The following is a 20,903-nucleotide window of genomic DNA, read 5'->3' as shown; positions in this document are numbered from 1 at the left end:
TTTGGAAGATCTTGGAAAGCAAAACATAAATTACAGTTAGTGCATGCAGATATGTGTGGCCCTATGCAAAGTAATCCAATGGAGGCAACAAATATTTTTTTTTTTTGTTGTTCATATATGATTTTTCAAGAATGTGTTGGGTCTATATTTTGAAGTTCAAGCATGATGTATTTACATGTTTCAGAATTTCTTAGCATTGGTAGAAGGCAATCAGGGAGAAAATTAAAAATCCTAAGGATAGATAGGAGTAGAGAATTTCTGTCTAGGGAGTTTACTATTTTTTTTTGTGATCAAAAGGGAATTAAGCATAAACTATCAACTCCATATTCTTCTCAACAAAATGGAGTTACTGAGAGAAAAAAAAACCCTAGTAGAGAAGGCATGGACCATGTTACATGCTAGTAAGTTACTAAGAGGCTGTTTGGTTGTCAGTAAGTAAATTTATATGTAAGTGAAATTATAGTGTAAGTAGAAATGTTGTATTCTAACTTACATCATATTTGTTTGGTTTGCTGTAATTTGAAATGTTGTATTTTCTTTTTCTTTGTTGAGTAATGATACACCCACCGAAACCATTGCCCGAATTACTTCCCGAATAACGTGGCTCACCACTCTCTCTCTCCTCATCAGATAATTTCTTTCATTTAATTTTTTCAAAAAAAACTCACCACTCTCTCTCCTCATCAGCTCACCCCACTCATTCTCTCTCCTAACAAACAAAATTCTACTCTCTCTCTTCACGGGCTGAAAAGCAACTCTCCATCCTCTTGCTCTCATCTCCATTGCCATCCACCCAGAGACGTTCCTTGACCTCCACTTGACCTCCACCCAGAGACGTTCCTTGAATCGAAGCTTCGTCGTCAAAGTCGTAAGAGGAATCAATCCCTATCTCATTCCCTTCTCTCTAATTTCCCTCATTTCTTCATTGTGCTTTCTTGTGCAGTGCTCGCTGCCGTTGGTTGGGAATTCGTCACCGGATTTTGAGGCTGAAGTTGTTTTTGATCAGGAGTTCATCAAGGTATATATCTTCATTTTGGGGATTGGTTCTATAAATGCTTTTACGATCTCTATCTCTTGCTGCTATGCTTTTGTGTTCTCCTTTCTTTTAGGTTCATATCATGAAATGAATATGTTCTAAGTATACTTATTTTCATCACCAGGACTGGGGCTGGATGTTTTCTTTCCCTTTTGGTTATAATGGAAATTATTAAATTCAGTTATTTGTTTCATAAGCCATGCTACTATATTCCATGAATATGTGGAACATGTGCTTTCCTTTATATTTGTGATAACTTGTTTTTTTTAAGAAAGTTAATTGTTCTGATTTACCTTCACAATTAGTATTTTAATTTTTGATTTATATAAGCATGCACTGAAAATGGGAATTAATATGCCCAGCTTCAAACAATTTATTTTGATAACTGTTGGTAGTCCATAAATTGGGGCATCAATATAACATGGTGCTTAATTCTTTAGAGTCATATCCTTCCAAGTAATTTCAGTTGATAGAAAAGCTGTCAGGAATGAAGATCCTGCTTCATGTGATTGGGCTTAGTTGGATAATTTTTTGCTGATTTCTACATAGCAGATTTACAGAACCAGTAGTAATATGGCAGATTTACAGAACCTAAATGAGGTAGAAGTCAGGTCTTCTAGTTTTGAAACCTCAAATAAAGAGAAGGAAAAAATGGTAGATATGGAAGATTCACATTGTGAAAATATTATTCCAAAGGCAGGCATGGTTTTTGATTCTGAAGAAGAAGTTTACGATTTTTATGTTAAGTATGCTCGGCAAGAGGGGTTTGTCATTACAAAAAGAACAACAAAATCAGGAGAAGATGGAAAAATCAAATATTACACACTTGCATGTGTACGTGGTGGTAAAAGAATATCTACTGCAAAAAATTCTTTCAATCCTAGGCTATCCACCAAAACGATCTGTCAAGCTAGGATTAATATTATTGTTGGTAATGATGGGTGTTGTACTATTTCTCGTACTCATTTTGAGCATAATCATGCACTAAGTCCCCAAAAATCTCGATTTCAAAAATGCAATAAAAAATTGGATGCATATGTGAAGAGAAGGCTTGAATTAAATGACCAAGCAGGTATTGGTTTGAGTAAAAATTTTCATTCTTTAGCGGTTGAAAGTGGTGGGTTTGAAAATCTAACATATATAGAAAAAGATTGTCGAAACTATATTGCAAAAGCAAGATAATTCAGGCTTGGTGTTGGGGATGCAGAAGCTCTCGCCAATTAATTTTCTTGCATGCAAAGGAGAAATTCAAATTTTTTTCATTTGATTGATATGGATGAGGATGGAAGACTACGAAATGTGTTTTGGGCAGATGCAAGATCTATAGTAGCCTATGAAGCTTTTGGTGATGTTATATCATTTGACACAACATAACTAACAAATAAGTATGATATGCCCTTTGCTCCATTTGTTGGAGTAAATCACTTTGGTAAACTATACTATTTGGATGTGGTTTGTTATCAAAGGAAGATACAGAAACTTATATTTGGTTGTTTAGAACATGGTTAGAATGCATGTCAGGCAAGGCTCCTAAGGCAATAATTACAGATCAGTGTATGGCTATTCAAGGTGTAGTTAAGGCAGTCTTTCCAAATTCTTATCATCGTCTTTGTCTTTGCCATATTATGAAAAAGGTCCCTGAGAAGCTTTTTGAGGGGCTAACCCAAAGTATAAAAAAATAAAGAAAGTTTTGAAAAGTATTGTTTATGAGGCACAACATACTCAAGAATTTGAAGATACTTGGTTGAAGATGATTAAGGATTATAACATTGAAAAAAATGAGTGGCTGAATTCTTTATACATGAATCGTCAACGATGGGCTCCGGTGTATGTTAAAGGAGTTTTTTGGGCTGGAATGTCTACAACCCAAAGAAGTGAAAGTATAAATGCTTTTTTTGATGGTTATGTTGGTCCAAGAACATCTCTCAAACAATTTATGGAGCAATATGATAATGCATTAAAAAGTAAGATCGAGAAAGAAAACAAGGCTGATTTTGCTTCATTCAATACAAGCTTTCCGATGTTAACTGATTGTCATTTTGAGAAGCAACTACAAGAAACCTACACCAATGAAATTTTTAAGTTGTTCCAAGATGAGTTACGGGGAATGTTATATTGCAATCTCGCATTTACCAATTCAGATGGGCAAACATGCACATTTCAAGTGACTGACATTTTTAGAGGGAAAGATGGCATATTTAGAAGGCAAGTGGCATTTAACATTTCTTACAACGAGATTGAATTTGATATTAAATGTTCATGTCATCTATTTGAATTTAGAGGAATTTTGTGTAGACATATATGCAAAGTTCTTATTGAAAAGAATGTGAAAGAGATTCCATCTCAATATATTTTACCCCGGTGGAGAAAAGATACTAAACGGAGGCATACTTATGTGAGGAATTGTTATGATGATGCACAAACCAATGAACAAAAAGCACGTTACAGCAAATTATGTTCTCATTTTTCTAAAGCTGCTGAAATTGCCATAGAATCCAATGAAAAATATCATTTCTTGATGAAATCTGTGGACGTCGCAATAGACAAGCTTATGGATGATACAAACTATTGGGAGAGCCATTCAGTTCAAGTTATGTCACCAATATTTTTGGAAGAAGGCCATGAGCACCATCAAATTACATCTTCAACCACAAAATTCCTAACTCCTTTAAAAGTACGGAGTAAGGGCCGCCACCATCAAAGAGAAAGAAGTCAAAAGTTGAAGAACTAATCATTAGAAATAAAAGAAAGGTACTTATATTTTACATCATTCCATTTCAGTTATATAACTATTTTTATGGTTTAAAATTAATGTTGTTGATTTCAGAAAACTCAAACAAAAAAGAATATACAAGCTCAAAACAACATACAAGTTGAATTATGTATGCAAGGAAGTGTGGTAATCTTTAGTTATTTACTTTATAATGATCTTGATATTGAACAAAAAATTTTTAATATATTGAATTATATTTTGTTCATTTTAGGTGAATTCGAATTCTCATGTAGATGTAGTGACTATACCTATTGATAGTTTCAATTCACAAAATCATAGCCTTGATGCTTCTTCACAGGTAAACAAAATTTACATTGACTAGTAAATATTGGTTCAATGGAAATTGTATATATTATGGATATTGTTTCATTTTATCATTGTTTTTCTTCTTATATTTTCTGGTGTTTAAGGTGATGCAGTTACAACAATAAGAATGGCGGGGTTTCTATATTGTACCCTAGGAATGGACTAGTCTGTGTAAGTTATATCAGTTTTTTTTCTTATTGGTGTGTTCTTTTCTTGTTGGGTTTTTCTTTAAGATGTTCTTTTTTGTGATACAGGGCATTGCTTTGCTAACATGCTGGTTAAATGGAAATCAAATTGTGCTGCCAGTTTTGTTTGGCCTATGTTTAGCATAATATCCCAAGTTTTTGTTCATTTGTTGTTTTTAGCTTACTATGGTGGTTTGGCATAACATGTTATGCTGGTTTGGCTTACAATGAAATGTTATGGGAGTCTAAACTTGTTTGGTTTGGCATAATATGTTATTCGGTATATATGTATGTGTGCGTTATGTGTATTAAACGCATGAATGTGTTATGTATCAATTGTTCTGGCAGGTTTGTTTTTATCCTCAATTTTGTTTAGTGTAATATTAAGTAAGTTGTACATGTTGATTTATGAGTTATGTATAAAGTTCTGGATCAATGTGCTATGTATTAAACACATGAATGTGTTATTGCCATAATTGTGCTGCCATTTTTTTTTTTTAATTCATTGGGACATAATTTAGGACATTTGATGAAATTGACTCTCATTCACACAGCCTATAGTTGCTCTTAGGTATCAAGATAATGCACAATGAAACATCAAGCTTTGACAATGGTGAAAGAAATTTCTCAAAGATCAGATTTTTTTTCTTTTTTCCTAGAGCAAAAATACCTATAATTGATACAAACCATTCCTAGGGGCAGAAATAAAAAATTTGAACTATGAAAACCAATCTTACATAGTTTCTTTCATAGAAAAAAAATATAATTTCCAATGCTTCCATTTGTTTCCCCAGGATTGTTTCTTTGATCCCATTAACAGATCCTAGAATGCCTTAATTTTTGAAAGCAAATACGAACTCATAAATAAATCCAACAAATCTAACAAATAAATCCAAAATCCAAACAAATAAATAACAATTAACAGATCCAACAAATAAATCCAAAATTGACACTCATAAATAGAAAATAGGAACTCATAACAAAATCCTAATTGTAAGTTCTAGAATCTTTGAATTTACTCAAAATTGTGACCAAATCTTGATCCCAATCAAGCACAAAACACACTTAAAAAAATGATCTTTCATAACAAAATCCAACTAATAAATCCAAAATCCAAACAAATAAATCTCAATTAACAAATCCAACAAATAAATCCAAAATTCACACTCATAAATAGCAAATAGGAACTCTCGGCCAACTCCATCCTCTCCAAAGCACTAAACAAATCGTCGAATACCTTCAGTGCATCCCTCTCCTTAACATCGAACCCCCTTCTCCCCATTGTCCAACCCACTTTGGAAACACCCACCAGATAGTTGTCGTCTTTCTGCAAAGTACAGTGACGCGCGGGATGGAGCTAGGACTCGAAGACGCCGTGGCCGAGGTTGCAGGCATCACCAAGAAGGCAAGATCGGTCACGACAGAAGTCGGGGCAAGGGATACCAAAGTAGGGCGGAGTATGGAAAACAGCGGTTTGTCATGGCAGCTAGCTTTGAGAACTAAGGTGAAGAGGGGGGACATATGAGAGCAAGGAGTTGGAGATGAGAGCAAGAGGATGGAGAGTTGCTTTTCAGCCCGTGAAGAGAGAGAGAGTAGAATTTTGTTTGTTAGGAGAGAGAATGAGTGGGGTGAGCTGATGAGGAGAGAGAGTGGTGAGTTTTTTTTGAAAAAATTAAATGAAAGAAATTATCTGATGAGGAGAGAGAGTGGTGAGCCACGTCATTCGGGAAGTAATTCGGGCAATGGTTTCGGTGGGTGTATCATTACTTTTCTTTGTTTGGTTTGATGTAAGTTGTGAGGTATAATTACCACGTAAGTGAAGTGGTAAGATTACCCCTATCACATATTGTTAACACTAATTATTTAATATTATTTATAACTTTTTTTAATTATATACTATGATTTAATTTTATCTTCAAAAACTATTAATTATTTAACTCGCATTAATTAAGATTAAGATTAATTTAAAAAATTAATTAATTTAGTGGTGATTTATTAAATTTAAAAAATATAATACAATTTAATTATATGCCATAAAAATATTTTCCTGTCTAAATTAAATAACAATTGGTATTTTAAAATATAATATTAAATTAAATAAAGCATAAATTACTATTTTTATAATCATGTTATTACTAGGGATGTCAACGGGGTGGTGATTCACAGGGGGACACATTCCCCGGCCCTGAACTCGAATACGGGGAAAAATATTCACCCCGGCATCGGGGTTACTAACCCCGACATAAACACGATGCCGGGGTTATTAACCTTTAAAATATGGCATCAAATGCACCATTAAACATTCATTTAAAATGTAACATCCTAAAAAATACAACATTAGTCCAAATTTAGCATCATAATAAGTTCAACAAAACAAAATACACCATTGGTCCATAAGTTCAACAAAACAAAATACAAAATACAACATTTGTCCATGAGTCCAACAAAATAAAATACAACATGACATAATACTTGTCTAAACAACAAAATAAAATACAACATTAATTGTTGAAATGGCAAAATACAATACAACATACTATTGTCCAAACAACAAACAAAGCACAACCTAATATTTGCTTAATTTAACTCATGCTCGGCGATCATCCCTCTAAAGATCAAGAAAATCATCCATCCAAATACACCGAAGAGAATGGGTTTTATTAATGAATCCATTTGCTATAGGGAGATTTTGGAGCAAATAGTCATATGCTCGTCCAAGGTCGAATTCACTATAGTGAGCACTTAAGGTCATGATTTTATCAAGAAATTCTTTACTAATAAATTTGCTCTTATCCGTCTCCAACGCATTTGCAATTCTTCCTAGTTCAAACTTTATATCTCGCATGATTTCTTCATCTGCGTTAGCATGCTTCGCATGTTTTTTACCTTTTTTTGCCTTGGAAGTGGCGGTCGTTAGTGTATTATTAGTGGGAGTTTCATTTGGTGCAAAGTCATCAAAGTCATCAAATCCTTGGGTTTGGTTGTCAAGATCAATTACTAGTGATGTTGGTGGTTGATACATGTGTGCACTTAGGCTCATAAAGCTTTGAGAACCCGTTTTTGCAAAAGCCCCCGTTGCTTGATCATTCCCACATACAATAGCCATTTCATCATAATCGTGTATTGGTTTATTTATATAAATCTCCTCTCCAGGGTGCACCTGTATAATAAACATTGCATTCTACAATTACAGTTAATGTGCAAAATGTGTTATGAACTATTAATCGTTAACCACAATTTATGACTTACTTGTATATATATTTGGTATTCCTCTTCTCCCATGACTATTTTTTTCTCCACATCATCCCATGACACACCACTTAAACTCTTAATTTTCTTAATGATTAACCATATTTTTGTTACATGCCGAAGACAATTGTTGACGTGTGCATCACTCATAGCTAGGTTGAACCTCGCACTTACAACTCTTGCAACTGCGTTGAGAGCAACATTCTTAAATCCCTTATCAGATTTAAGCCCAAGATTTGCTTGTTCAACAAGAGATGTTAACATGAAAGATATCATCATTGTAGTCCATCGAACATTAGTTAATGCTTTCTTCCCAGCCAAGTTATGGCTTTCTGGTGTTATATCTTGAGATTCCATCTATAAAGATTAATTAGCATAATTGCAATTACTTAAAAAATATAAATATTTAATAAAATCAATGAAGACAACACACTCACAAAGAACAACATACTCATCTTTAAGGTTGTTTTAAATCATAACTCACAAATGAATGTACACATCAAAACTTACAACAAAAAAAAAAACTCACAAATGAAGGTACACATCCAAACTTACAATATAATGCAAAAAAATCATGACTCACAAATGAAGGTATATCAAACAATACTTAATTTGCCTTGTACAAGCAAACATCAAAACTTACAAACACAATTCAAAAAAATAATAATAATAATAAAAGAAATATTGCATGAAGGTGCGCATTTTAAAAGAAAAAACACTACAGTATAAGAAGCTAGTTTCATCTATTACTCTACATGTCATTCATGATTGCTTCTTGTATTGCTAGCCATTCTCTTGCTTCTTCAAGAACTTGGGATTGTGTTCTTATCTCACGCACATTTGAATTAGGTTCTCACTCTTCAAGGTTTGGTATGTACATGTCACTACCTCCTTGTAGAATATAATTATGTAGAATGCAACATGCGATCATAATATCTATTTGTGTTTCAAATAAAAAAAATGACTTAGACGTCAAGATCTTGAAACGGTTTTTTAAAGCTCCGAAAGCTCGTTCTACCGATGTACACAAAGAAGAATGTCTATAGTTAAATAATTCTTTGTTATTTGATGGAGAATGTGCACTAAATTCTTTAAGATGGTATTGGACACCACGAAAAGGTGATATGAAACCAGGTCGTGTGGAATACCCCGCATCAACAAGGTAATATTTTCCTATAACAAAAAAAAATTACTAGTTATTACATAATTATAATAGGTTAAATATTTAATTTTTATAGAATGGTATGATACCTTCGGGCACTATAAGCCTGTCTTCTCTTTCCAAGGCATTCCGAAGGACAAGTGCATCATGAGCTGAGCCCTCCCAACCTGCTAGCACATATGTAAATTGTAATTTAAAATTACCTGCAGCTAATACATTTTGAGTGGGCTAAGGTTTTCTCCCCCGAAAACGTGCCACAATATCATTAGGAACATAGGCATGAATGTGTGCCATCAAGTGCTCCAATGCAATCCTAATTGGTAATGAAGATTAGTAGGCGTAGTAATTCTTCTACCCAATTTACTCATAATTAATTATAAATTTTTTTTTACCTTAAAATATGGCATGAATCTTGAATCTTGTGCTATGATCGGGCTAGTAGCGGTGTTAGGTGGTATGATTAACTCACAGCGAAGTTCTCCAATAGCGTGCAAACCATGGTGGAAATATTGGCTAACCGTTTCTCTAGAACGTAAAAAATTCATTCCAACGACTCTATTTCTCACATTATGTCCAACAACGTGAAGGAACATGGTCATTTGCTCTTCAACAATTACATGTAAAGTGTTGAATAATAATCCTTTTGTCTTTAATATATCACATAGTCCAAAAAATGATGCTCGTCGCATTCTTAGCATTGATATACTAGCGGCATCAGAGCTATTTATAATTCTTGAAATATAATTGGTGCGTTGTTCATCCCTATTGTAGTAAGGTTCCCATGGCAAATTAAGTCTTTTTCCCTCATACCACATTAAAGCTAGAATACTAACGAACACAGCGGAGGCAACTGCAGCATATTCATCTTCAAAATTTGTATCCATCTATAAATCATGTTGTGGTAGTCAATATAGGGAAAAATATCAATATAGGGTAAAAAATAAATATACCAAAATAATACAAGGGAAAAAATCAATACAGATCAATCAAGTTCATAATATAGGGAAAAATATCAATATACCACATACTATCATAATTATCAAATAAGTAATGCAAAAGGTAATGCTTTTATCACTATTACAACACTCATCTTTATATTATTCTTTATATAATTAAAAAATTATAAATACTTTTATCAAAAGTTCAATCTAAAGAGAATCCAATACGAGTAGTTTAATATAATTATTTTTAAATTATTGTATTTAGTTCTTTCATTTAAATTTATTGAGAATGAAAAAAAAAAAAACATAACCTTTTATCATTATTCATTGCTATTAGATCATTATCTTGTATATATTAGAGTGTTTGGTACATAAATTTAATAGAACTTGTTCTATTACATCACCTCACACTTATATATCTATGCAACCTCAAGCATGATTAAAACCTTGGTTATGGATTAATTAGAACCAATAGAGTGATATATATATATATATATATATAATAAAAACAAATAACTCAAAGAGATAAGTGAAATAGAAAAATTATTTAGATTTTTTTGCAAAAATCCGGAGCATTTTTTTATTAACGGCCAAGATTAAATTATTGTATCCAAGTTTCCCAAGAGTCCAATTATTTAAATTATTGTACGAGAAAAAAATATCAAAGATACTGTTACATAAAAAGATTTTCTTATACAATTAGGTTCCCTTCCATTATCTTATAACAAACACAAATAACCAACTTGTATATTTATATATAATCAAAGTTATATATTGGAGAACTCCTTATCAAATCAAATAATTATAAATTAGATATTCTATTAAAAAAAATTAACAAGTTATCTCTAAACCTACGTAGCAATAATGATGTCCAGAAAAGCTCAATGCATGTGCCTTCCTCTTTCAGTGTCTTGTGTTTTTATTTCTTTTTCTTCTTCTCTCCAGTCTCTTCCACTAGAGCATAAACATTCACATTTGGATGTGCAGTTTGATGAATGGGAAGACTATTTTATAGCTCACGGAAATGAGACAGAAATATTATTACCTAATCTTGAAGTCTTTGATTGATTTAAAAGAGTGATGAACAAAACACAACAATTCTACTGCTCACAATGCTCACTCTCAATCTATTATCAAAGAGTCTATAAGAAAATCAGACTGAAACTTTCAATCTGAAATGAAGATGTAAAATATCACCTAGGGCTTAAACTCAATCAGTTATTACTACCTTTGATCTGAACTGAACTTATTAATAGTAGTATTCCCCCTACTTAATCAAGTCATAAGAGCTTTTAAAATTTAAGATAATCTGAAAGACAAAAAAGAAATATACATCAAAAAGCAAAGATAACAAATCCAAGATGTCTCTTTGGGAGACAAAGAATGTGGTGGGTTTACATACAACCCTCTAAAAGGAAACATATCAAATATCAGTAAAGAGAAAAGGTAATTTAGCCATGGATCAACAAGAAGTAAAAGCAACAATAATCACAACAATCTCTTCTTTTTCTTTAAATTAAACCATAGATTGAACTAAAATCAAGAGAGGAGAGGAAAAATAAATAAACAAATCTGATCAATTACCTATGAGGAGATCTTGACAGGTCCCTTCAATCTCTTCTTTTTCTTTCTCCTCACAAGATCTGCACACACTACAATCAACCAAAACATCTAAGAGGGAGAAAGCAAATTAATTGATCTAGAGAGAGAGAGAGTGAGAGAGAGAGAGTGAGAGAGAAAGACAGATCTTGCCCACCTGCTCGTCGCCGGTGGTGGAGGAACTCTTCGGTCGGTGCCGAAGGTCGTTACCGGTGGTGGAGATCATCGTCGGTGCTAGAGGGCGTCGTCGGTGGTGGAACTCGTTAACAGTGGTGGAGAGTGTGAGTTGGTGCTAGAGGTGACTATAAAGCTTTTGTTTTACAGGATTTTAACTCACATCAAAAGTTGTTGTAAGTTAAAAGGCTGTAAAATGAGGGTTTCAGGTAAAACTTTTCCCATGTAAAAATAACTTTTACATCAAACCAAACACCCTAAAGCAAGTTTCACATGTAATACTTTTTACATTACACCTACTTACATCTAACTATACAACCCCTAAATAAATTCTGGGCTAATGCAATTCTGACTATAGCTTATGTGTCAAATGTGTCACCAACTAAAGCTATGAAGTGTATTTTTGTGGGTTATTGCAGGGATACTAAAGCTTATAGAAATTATATGCTTAGAATGTGCAGAAATTGGACAGTAGAGCTATGAAGGGTATTTTTGTGGGCTATTTCAAGGATTACTAAGGCTTATAGAAATTATATGCCTAGTTATGAGAAATTTTTTATTAGCAAGGATGTTAAATTTGCTGAAAATGAAGTCTAGCAATGGTCATATAGTGAAGCACCAACTTAAAAAATTATATTACATGAAGTAAGAGCAGATAATTCAGTGGCTGCCAGAAATTCAGAAGATGTGCCATCTGGCATTGTAGGTATTGAAACTGATGTCAATGGAAGTAATTCTCCAAGCATGCATGCTGAGTAAGTGAGTGACTCTGGTGTGGATAAATAAGCAACATAGAAAGTGAGGACTTTGAGAGATATTTATGAAAGTTACAGTTTTGCTTTAGCAGTGACAAATTCAGAAACTTTTGAAAAAGCATGTCAACACATAGAGTGAAAGATTGCTATGGAAAAAGAATTGAAAGCTATTGAAAAAAATAAAACTTGGGAATTAATTGAGTTGCATCCAGAGAAAAATTAATTGGTGTCAAATGGATCTTTAAAACGAAATACAAACTTAATGGTAAGGTGTCCAAGTACAAAGCTAGGTTGGTGGCCAAAAGGTATACACAAGAATATGGTGTGGATTATGAAGAGATTTTTGCTCCAGTGGCCAGAATGGAAATAGTAAGGGTAATGTTTGCTTTGGCTACTCAACTGAATTGGTTGTTTTTTCCAATTGGGTTTGAAATCAGCATTTTTAAATGGAGAGATTAAGGAGGAAGTCCATATGGCACAACCTCAAGGTTTTGAAATTATTGGAAAGGAAAATATGGTGTGTAAATTACATAAAGCATTGTATGGATTGAAACAAGCTCCTAGAGCTGGGTATGAGAAATTGAATGGCTACTTACAAACTCAAGGGTTTCATAGAAGTTCAACAGAACATACTCTTTATAAGAAAATTAATAGAGAGGGGGAGTTGATATTGGTATGTGTGTGTGTGTGTGTGTGTGTGTGTGTGTGGATGATGTGTTGTGCATGAGTTCATCTATGTCTATGTTGGTTGAATTTTGATAAAATATGAAGAATACATTTGATATGAGTGATTTGCGTAAGACATCCTATTTTCTGGGTCTAGAGATACAACAATATGAAGCAGGATTTACATGTCTCAAAAGAAATATGTGGAGAATTTATTAGAAAATTACAACATGCTGCATTGTAAGCCTGTTAATGTTCCTTTACTGCCTTGTGCCAAGCAACAGGTGTATGAGAATGCATATGCAGTAGATGTAACCAAATATAGTACATTAATTGGGAAGTTAATGTATATGACTTATTCCATACCTGATATCATGTTTTCAGTCAGCTTCTTGTCAAGGCTTATGCGCAAGCCTACAAGTATACATCAAGGAGCTATCGAGAATTTGCTAAGATACTTGTCAGGTACAATTGAATTTTTAATTTTATATTGCAAAAATTATTATGATGGTGTGTTACAAGGTTTTTCTGACAGTGACTGGGGGCCTAATCCAGTAGATAGAAAGAGTACTAGTAGTGTTGTGTTTAATATGGGTTCAGGTGCCATTACATGGATGTCCAAGACGTAAGAAATTGTAGCATTGTCAGAAGCTGAATATATAGCTCTAAGTGCAGCATGTTGTCAAGGTGTATGGTTAAAAATAGTGATTGAAGATTACGGATTGAAATATGAGAAACCAATTAGTATTAATTGTGACAACAAATCTTGTATACCTATTGCTCAAAATCCAGCCTTCCATAGCAGACAAAGCATATAGATGTGAAGTTTCATTACATTAGAGAATTGGTGGTAGAGAATGTTGTGAATATGAAATATTATGCATCAAAAGATCAAGTGGCAGATTTAATGACAAAGTGTTTGGATTGAAAGAAATTTTTGAAGGTTCGAGAGCAACTAGGAGTTTGTAAGCTTCAATCAAGGGGGAGATTGTTGGTATCTGATTGAAGAGAAGAAAAAAATAGGTGAAGCTGATAATTTGGAATGGGTGTGTTCAGTGTATTCGGTGTTTTCAGTATATGTGTGTTTGTTTAAATGTTTCAGTGTGTATAATTTAAGTGTTGTAATGAAAGGGTAGAGTTGCATTTTTCATGTTTTGAAAAGTAGTTATGTTAGTTGAACTCAAGGAGGGAGAGTGATGGACAGTGGAGATTAAAACATCTGCTGGATTAGTTTAAATTCGAGGCATGGCCAGAGTAAGCGGTTCAATGCTTTAGAAAAGGACACGTTATGCTATGACTTATCAATTGAGTTTAAATACTTTTAATTTACTGTGTTTGAACTTAAGAAAAATGAATGAATAAAAGATTAGAGAGTTCTCTCCTAATTTCTTCCATTTTTCTCTGAGTCTTCGATTTCTTTGTGAACTTGTTTGTTGAATGATCAGGATCCTAACATCCTTATCTCAAATTCCTTATCTAACTCCCATTTGTTTTTTTGGACAAATTCCTGTCTTACTCTTCTTTTGTCTCGTTAGTACCTTGCTTGCATGCCCATTTAATTAAGCTCTAGCCCTTTCCCTGTATTCTCCTAATTGATTCTTAGAGAGAGTTGCATGGAGTGTAGAAAATGTTGGAACTACTTGTTGGTTGATGCTACAGTCGGTCCAACAAGTTTCATGTTCTATGATTGGTCTTCTTGCTTCCAGTTTGAAATCCATATACCAATTAATATAGTAATAAGTTAAAAAAAATTTAGACATTTATTTATATGCTTATTATTTGTATGTTTATTTATTTATTAAAAAATGATGGGATTTATATCTCTAAAAAGTGGAATTATGTAATTTCTAATTTTTTACTTAAATAAAAATTTGAAAATTTTTGCACTATAAATTTTTTTATATATTTTCAATTTTGGAAAAGTAATTACTTATTATTATTTGTGTGACTATTGCTATTTAGTTTTGAAAATATAGATATTTCTGAACTGCGGCATGAACACTATTTTATTTTTGGTTATATAGTCTTGAAATTAATTATGCCTGAACTTTAACTTATAGGGTCAACATTGATAATATTGATATGAATTTTTGGAAATTGAAATTATTGTTTTATATTAGTTGGTTAATAAAATAATAATGGTTTCTAATATTTTGGCTCAAGGCAATGAGATACAATAAATGGGTTTTAATATTTTGACTTAAGCCACTACAGTTCTAATATTTTGACTTGGGCATAAAATTTATGGGGTTTGATATTCTTACTCACATATCATTATGGTAAAATGAATAACTATATTAAGTATGAAAGGCATATATGTTTACAAAATTATTAATTTTCAGAACTTATATGTTGTTAAATTAGTCAAGTTACAAAGCTTATTTTAGAAATATTATTTTCTCATTTTGTCTAAATCTTTGACATTCAGCGTAGATCGAGTCTTTTGTTATTATTTTATGTGGTCGACATCAAACTCTTGTATGGAAAACTTTTTAATGTCTATTATGTTTGAGTTTAATGGTTTTTGTTAAATTATAGTCAATATATACTCCTTGAAACAATTTTGAAGCTCTGCATGCCTGCTGATCAAGTTCCGTTTTGGATGTAGCCGTTTGTCTATGCATCAGATCCATTTAGTTGGATACCCATCTATATATATTTTTAATCTAAACTTTTTTTAAAAAATATAACTATCTCTTTTTTTATTTTTTATTGGTTGTTCTAAAAATTATAAATTTGTTATACACATCGTAATATGTATAGTTAAAAAACTCATAAATTCCCAAAAAATGTTGAAATATTTATTATGACATATATAAATATTTAATAAATTATGTTATAAATATAATATATGATTATATATATATATATGTATCACTACTACAAACTTCTGGTTTAACAGCATTTATTATTTTCTAAAAATACACTCTCATTTAACAAATAAAATCTACATATATATATATATATATATATTATAAAAGTAGACAAACAACCAATTTATTAAATAAAGAAAGTACAACATAAGCTAATAATTAAAAAAAACACTCAAAAGATAAAAAGCTAAAACAATAAAAAAGACCAAATAAAAAATATTACAATCACAAAAAACAATACGCTTACCATAAACATCCACACAAAAGCAAAAGGAAAACAAAAAAACAAAAAAAAAAATATTAACTAAATCCACATCCTGATAGGAAATGCCGTCAAGAGAAGGAAGTGCATACGGTGCTTGATAGAGACATCTAAGAAGCATTGATCCAAGTTATTATCTCCATAAATTCAAACAATAACAATATAAATAATTTTATTAATACTTCACAAAAAAAAAAACACACCCTGAAAAAAAGAAATACAAAAAGGATTATACTATTGTTACTTTAGCACTTAAACCATATGTATAACAAGTTTGAATATCTTTGTATGAACTATATACAAAACTTTGAATAGAAATATATATATATATATATATATATATATCTAACGAAACCATAAAAACTAGAAGAACATAGAGTGTTAGAGAGAGAGCTCTCTCTCTCTCTCTCTCTCTCTCTCTCTCCCTTTCCTGCCATCTACTCCATCTTCATCTTCATTATCTCTTCATCGTACCATTACTATACATGCTCTCTCTATGCATTATACCAACCTTACAAAATATATCAAAACAAAAATGCATAATATTTTTTATAATAAATAATTAGTTAGGTTTAGATGCATGCAACATTCAAACAATCTATTAAGAAGGGAAAATATAAAACAATATAATATATAATCAACTTATAGTAATATATAACCATACATTATATAAATTATGTTAATTATAATTATGAAATAGGAAAAATATAACAAACCACTCAGAGCCAAATAGCACCAGCTTCTTTCAACATAGGAATAAGCTTGCCAGTGACATGAATAGCTATGAGCCGATCCAAACCCCCAACCAATTTTCCCCCAATAAATATCATTGGAAACAACGGTGCAGCCAAAGTCTTATCATCTCCTCTAAGAGTCCTTCCGAGGTTATGCATGAATGTCATCCTCACTACAAACTCTTTACTAACTTCATGCATTGTTGGATAAGCTTTCAATTTTTCCAACAATCTTTGAGCAGCATAATTCATGTGACAATCTCTTCTACCTACAATCACCACCATACTTCCCTCGACAATTGGTATCAAACCTTCCTCTTTGATTGCTACCATCAGTAATTGCTCTATTACAATCTCTCACTCTCAAAGAGTCTCAAATGTAACATAGCCTGCTCTTCCCACCATATTCATTATATAATATAATATTAGATCTTTTTAGATATAGAATAAATTATTTATATATCATAAATATACACTGACATTAGTTATGTGTTATTTGTATTTATTCCCTTTACCCATTAAACTACTAAAAATACATAAAAGACTAAACTTAAAAAAATCGTACATATGTAAAGACAATTAACAAATTAAATCCTCCAAAATATTTTTTAGACATTAATAAAAAAAATACATAAATGTACAAATATTTATTATATCATGAAAAATTTTAAAAATAATATATCATATATAATAATATTAATAATATCAATAATAACAATCACATAACAATTATTCAGAAAAACACAATTCAAATTATTTCACTATCATAATATTGTCTCACTCATATATTCTACCTCTGTCATCCACATCTTTTTAAATGTTTTGTAATTAAAAAGAAAACATCCTATAAAAAATTAAAAATTAAACTAAGAAAATCTAAACCTGAATCCTAATTCCTCCCAAAAGAATTAATGCCACATTTAAAGAAAACATCCTCTCAACAGATCCGAATCAAGCTAAGCGATTCTAGCTACACCTAGGGCTAAAACTATATAATATATATTATATAATAATAATAATAATAATAATAATAATAATAATAATATCTCAGTTAGGCATTGTACTGCTTTCGTCCACATATAAACAAAAAGATATGATTGAAACTTTTTTTAATATTAAAAAAAAATCATGTCAAAAGATACAAATCAAACTAGCAAAAGTTAACCCTATAGCCTAGGAAAACGACTCACCAAAGAAAAAAGAGGAGAGAGAGAGAGAGAGAATATGAGAGATCCAGCCGTTGATTATAGTGGCTAGGGTTTAAAAAAAAAGAAAAAAAAAAGAAAGAAAAAAAAGCTCTTTCAATCAAAACAAGACATTTCTCTTCCAACCAGAACAGAACAAATGTCCATCAAACAAAAGCTATATATATATATATATATATATATATATATATAGGTTATGAGATGAAGATTGAAAGATCATCTGAGCCTAAGACACCAATGTTTCGGTAAATAAGAAGAAAGAAGAGAGAAAGAAAGTAAGAGATCCAACCATTGATTACGGTGGTTAGGATTGGAGTAAAAAGAAGAAAAAAAACTCTCTCAATCATAGCAAGACATGTGGCTTCCATCCATAGCAGAACAAATATCCATCAAAGTAAAACTTGAAGAATAGAAAAATATAATAATAATCTATCTTTGTTTAATTTAAATCATTATATCACTTTAAACATAGTATATGCCTTAAGTATAAAAAAATACTAAAGCATAAAAAATACATAGCCATTTTTATCAAGCTTAGCAATTTTTTAATTAACTACTATAATGTTTGTCAATCTCCAGCTATTAATCATTTGTTTTTATCTTCTAAACATTTCACAAAGTTTGACATACCTGCAACTTTATGTTGTTTCAATTATGTCAATAATTGACATGACACAACAAGCTAAGACCTTTAATAATGTATAGGTATTAATTTATTCTCGATAAAGTTAAACTGTATTCTCCACATATAATGGATGATATCCATTCAAATTGTCAGTGTTTCAATCCCAACCAAAGAAAAACTGAAAAGAAAAATGGAGGAAGAAAAGAAAAGCACTGCATCCAAGTTCAAATCAATCTGTGTTTTTTGCGGTAGTAGTGCAGGAAAGAAAAAAAGTTACCAAGATGCTGCAATAAATCTTGGCAAAGAACTGGTTTGGTTTCTATCTACATAGTTATTGTCATTTATCTTACAATTCTCCTCCTTCCTTTTCCCCTTCTCAAATTTTCTTCTTAAAACATAAGTAAATTCTTAAACACCGATGAAATATTTTACTAAATGTCACTATTGTCAGGTATTGAAGAACATTGATTTGGTATATGGAGGAGGAAGTATTGGATTAATGGGTTTGATTTCTCAGACTGTATTTGATGGTGGTAGAAATGTTATAGGGTATGGATTTTTTTCCCCCAAACATTTTCCAAACAAAAATACCTTCATTTATTTAATGAAAATTTGCTAAAGTTATTAACGAAATCTTTTATCCGTGTATTTAGTGTCATTCCAAAAGCTCTAATGGGTAGAGAGGTATGACAATAAATTGTTTCATTTTCCTCCCATTCTTTCTGATGTGTATATTTTTTTCCTCCCTTTAATGAAAAAACATATCCCTGCATTTGTCCATACATATGAGAACAAATTCTATAATACTATATTTGTATGTAATTTTTTTCATTTTTCATTTGAGTTTCAGATCACTGGTGTCACTGTCGGAGAAGTAAAACCGGTTATAAACATGCACCATAGGAAAGCAGAGATGGGCAGCTATGCTGATGCCTTTATTGATTTGCCAGGTTAGTATATAAATTACATTTATTATCACTTAATATCACATATAATGAAAACTCATTTTCTTTTATTTTTGTATATCGAATATATATTAATGCTTGCAATTCAAACTTTCAATGATAAATATAATGAAAAAATATATATACTTTCCTCATGTAGATCACTGAAAATATGTATAAATTAGCTACTATAAAATTTGTATTATATATCCATTTGCAAATCTTACTAATAGTTAACATAGAGCACTGATCTACTTGAAAAATTAACATTTTCAAAATACTTTAATTTTGTTACCACTCTTTTATCACCCATTATACTTAAAATTCACATATTCTCTAATTGATTATTATATCTACTTTCTTAGACAATTGTAAATGCAAAAAATAAAAAATTACTCATTTAAGTATATTGGTTTTTAATATTCAGGAGGTTATGGAACTCTTGAAGAGCTTTTTGAAGTAATTAGCTAGGCACAATTAGGCATACATAACAAACCGGTAATTTGATCTCAATGCTCTATATACACACATGAAATTATAAAAAGATGATACATAACTTATGCTTTGTTCCAGATTGGTTTGTTAAATGTTGACGGATATTATAACTCGCTACTTTCATTCATCGACAAAGTTCTAGAAGAAGGGTTCATCAACCTAGCTGCACGGCAGATCATCATCTCTTCTTCAAATGCAAAGGAATTAATTGAAAAACTCGAAGTAATAATTATAAAATTTTGAATACTATTTACAACATGTTCATTTTCAATCATTATTATTGATTATTTTAAATTATGATTACAGGAATATTCCTCACATTCATCTCCCAAAATCCCATCTTTAGGCACTCTGATTGACCTCAACCTTCCTGCTGCCATGGATGACAACATTGAACACTCCACTATCTCTGATACACATCCATAATACAACCATGCATGGGATGAAGTTATTTCACCTTCTTTTTCTCATTTTTTGTTCACTTTTTTTTTAGTTGAAGATGAGAACTTGAACGACTTTTTATTCCTATAACTAAATATCTCCTGCTATCAGCTCTCTTTTGCATATGCCATTTGTCCATCTGCCATTTGTCTTCATGGTTCCTATAATTATTAAAAAAAAATTACATATGATGGCCCATCTTATAGCATTTTTTTATTTCTCCTTTCTTAGTCAAAGGACTGATGAGAAACCCATCTTAAAAACCTCTTTAATATCATCTCAACGACAACATTGCTCTTAAATTAATATTTATGTGATGATGAGTTATAATAAATTCTCTTGAATGATGAAGTGTCTGTATATATATATATATTGGACAGGTATCTTATTTCAATTTTCACAACAAATAAGAAAAAAAACCAAGTAAAAGGCTTAATACTAAAAATTGTTTTTCCTTTCCAAGTATTGAAATGAAATC

The 20,903-nt window shown here is 31.4% G+C and overlaps 2 protein-coding genes and 1 pseudogene across 2 annotated transcripts; 2 read left to right on the top strand and 1 right to left on the bottom strand.

Annotated features, from left to right (window-relative positions):
- The first annotated feature begins 2,837 nt into the window (after positions 1-2,837).
- LOC120271514 (protein FAR-RED ELONGATED HYPOCOTYL 3-like) lies at positions 2,838-4,447 on the top strand. Its single transcript, XM_039278201.1, has 3 exons — positions 2,838-3,626; positions 4,021-4,107; positions 4,370-4,447. Exons 1-3 carry the CDS (start codon positions 2,838-2,840, stop codon positions 4,445-4,447), a joined length of 954 nt encoding a protein of 317 aa, XP_039134135.1.
- Positions 4,448-16,700: 12,253 nt separating this feature from the next.
- On the bottom strand, positions 16,701-17,048 carry LOC120271513 (monothiol glutaredoxin-S5-like). Its single transcript, XM_039278199.1, has one exon. It carries the CDS (start codon positions 17,046-17,048, stop codon positions 16,701-16,703), a length of 348 nt encoding a protein of 115 aa, XP_039134133.1.
- A 1,687-nt stretch (positions 17,049-18,735) lies between these two features.
- Positions 18,736-20,410, top strand: LOC120271512 (annotated as a pseudogene).
- Positions 20,411-20,903: the final 493 nt, after the last annotated feature.

This window comes from Dioscorea cayenensis, chromosome 11 (genome assembly GCF_009730915.1).
Source record: "Dioscorea cayenensis subsp. rotundata cultivar TDr96_F1 chromosome 11, TDr96_F1_v2_PseudoChromosome.rev07_lg8_w22 25.fasta, whole genome shotgun sequence".
In the NCBI taxonomy this organism is placed as follows: domain Eukaryota; kingdom Viridiplantae; phylum Streptophyta; class Magnoliopsida; order Dioscoreales; family Dioscoreaceae; genus Dioscorea; species Dioscorea cayenensis.
This window is presented reverse-complemented; position numbering and strand designations above follow the sequence as displayed.

Coding starts and splice junctions, on each gene's coding strand:
- LOC120271513 (XM_039278199.1), bottom strand. CDS start 17,048: ATGGTAGCAATCAAAGAGGAAGGTTTGATACCAATTGTCGAGGGAAGT.
- LOC120271514 (XM_039278201.1), top strand. CDS start 2,838: ATGAATCGTCAACGATGGGCTCCGGTGTATGTTAAAGGAGTTTTTTGG. Junction 3,627..4,020: donor GGGAGAGCCATTCAGTTCAA/GTTATGTCACCA, acceptor TGTTCATTTTAG/GTGAATTCGAATTCTCATGT. Junction 4,108..4,369: donor GCCTTGATGCTTCTTCACAG/GTAAACAAAATT, acceptor TTTGTGATACAG/GGCATTGCTTTGCTAACATG.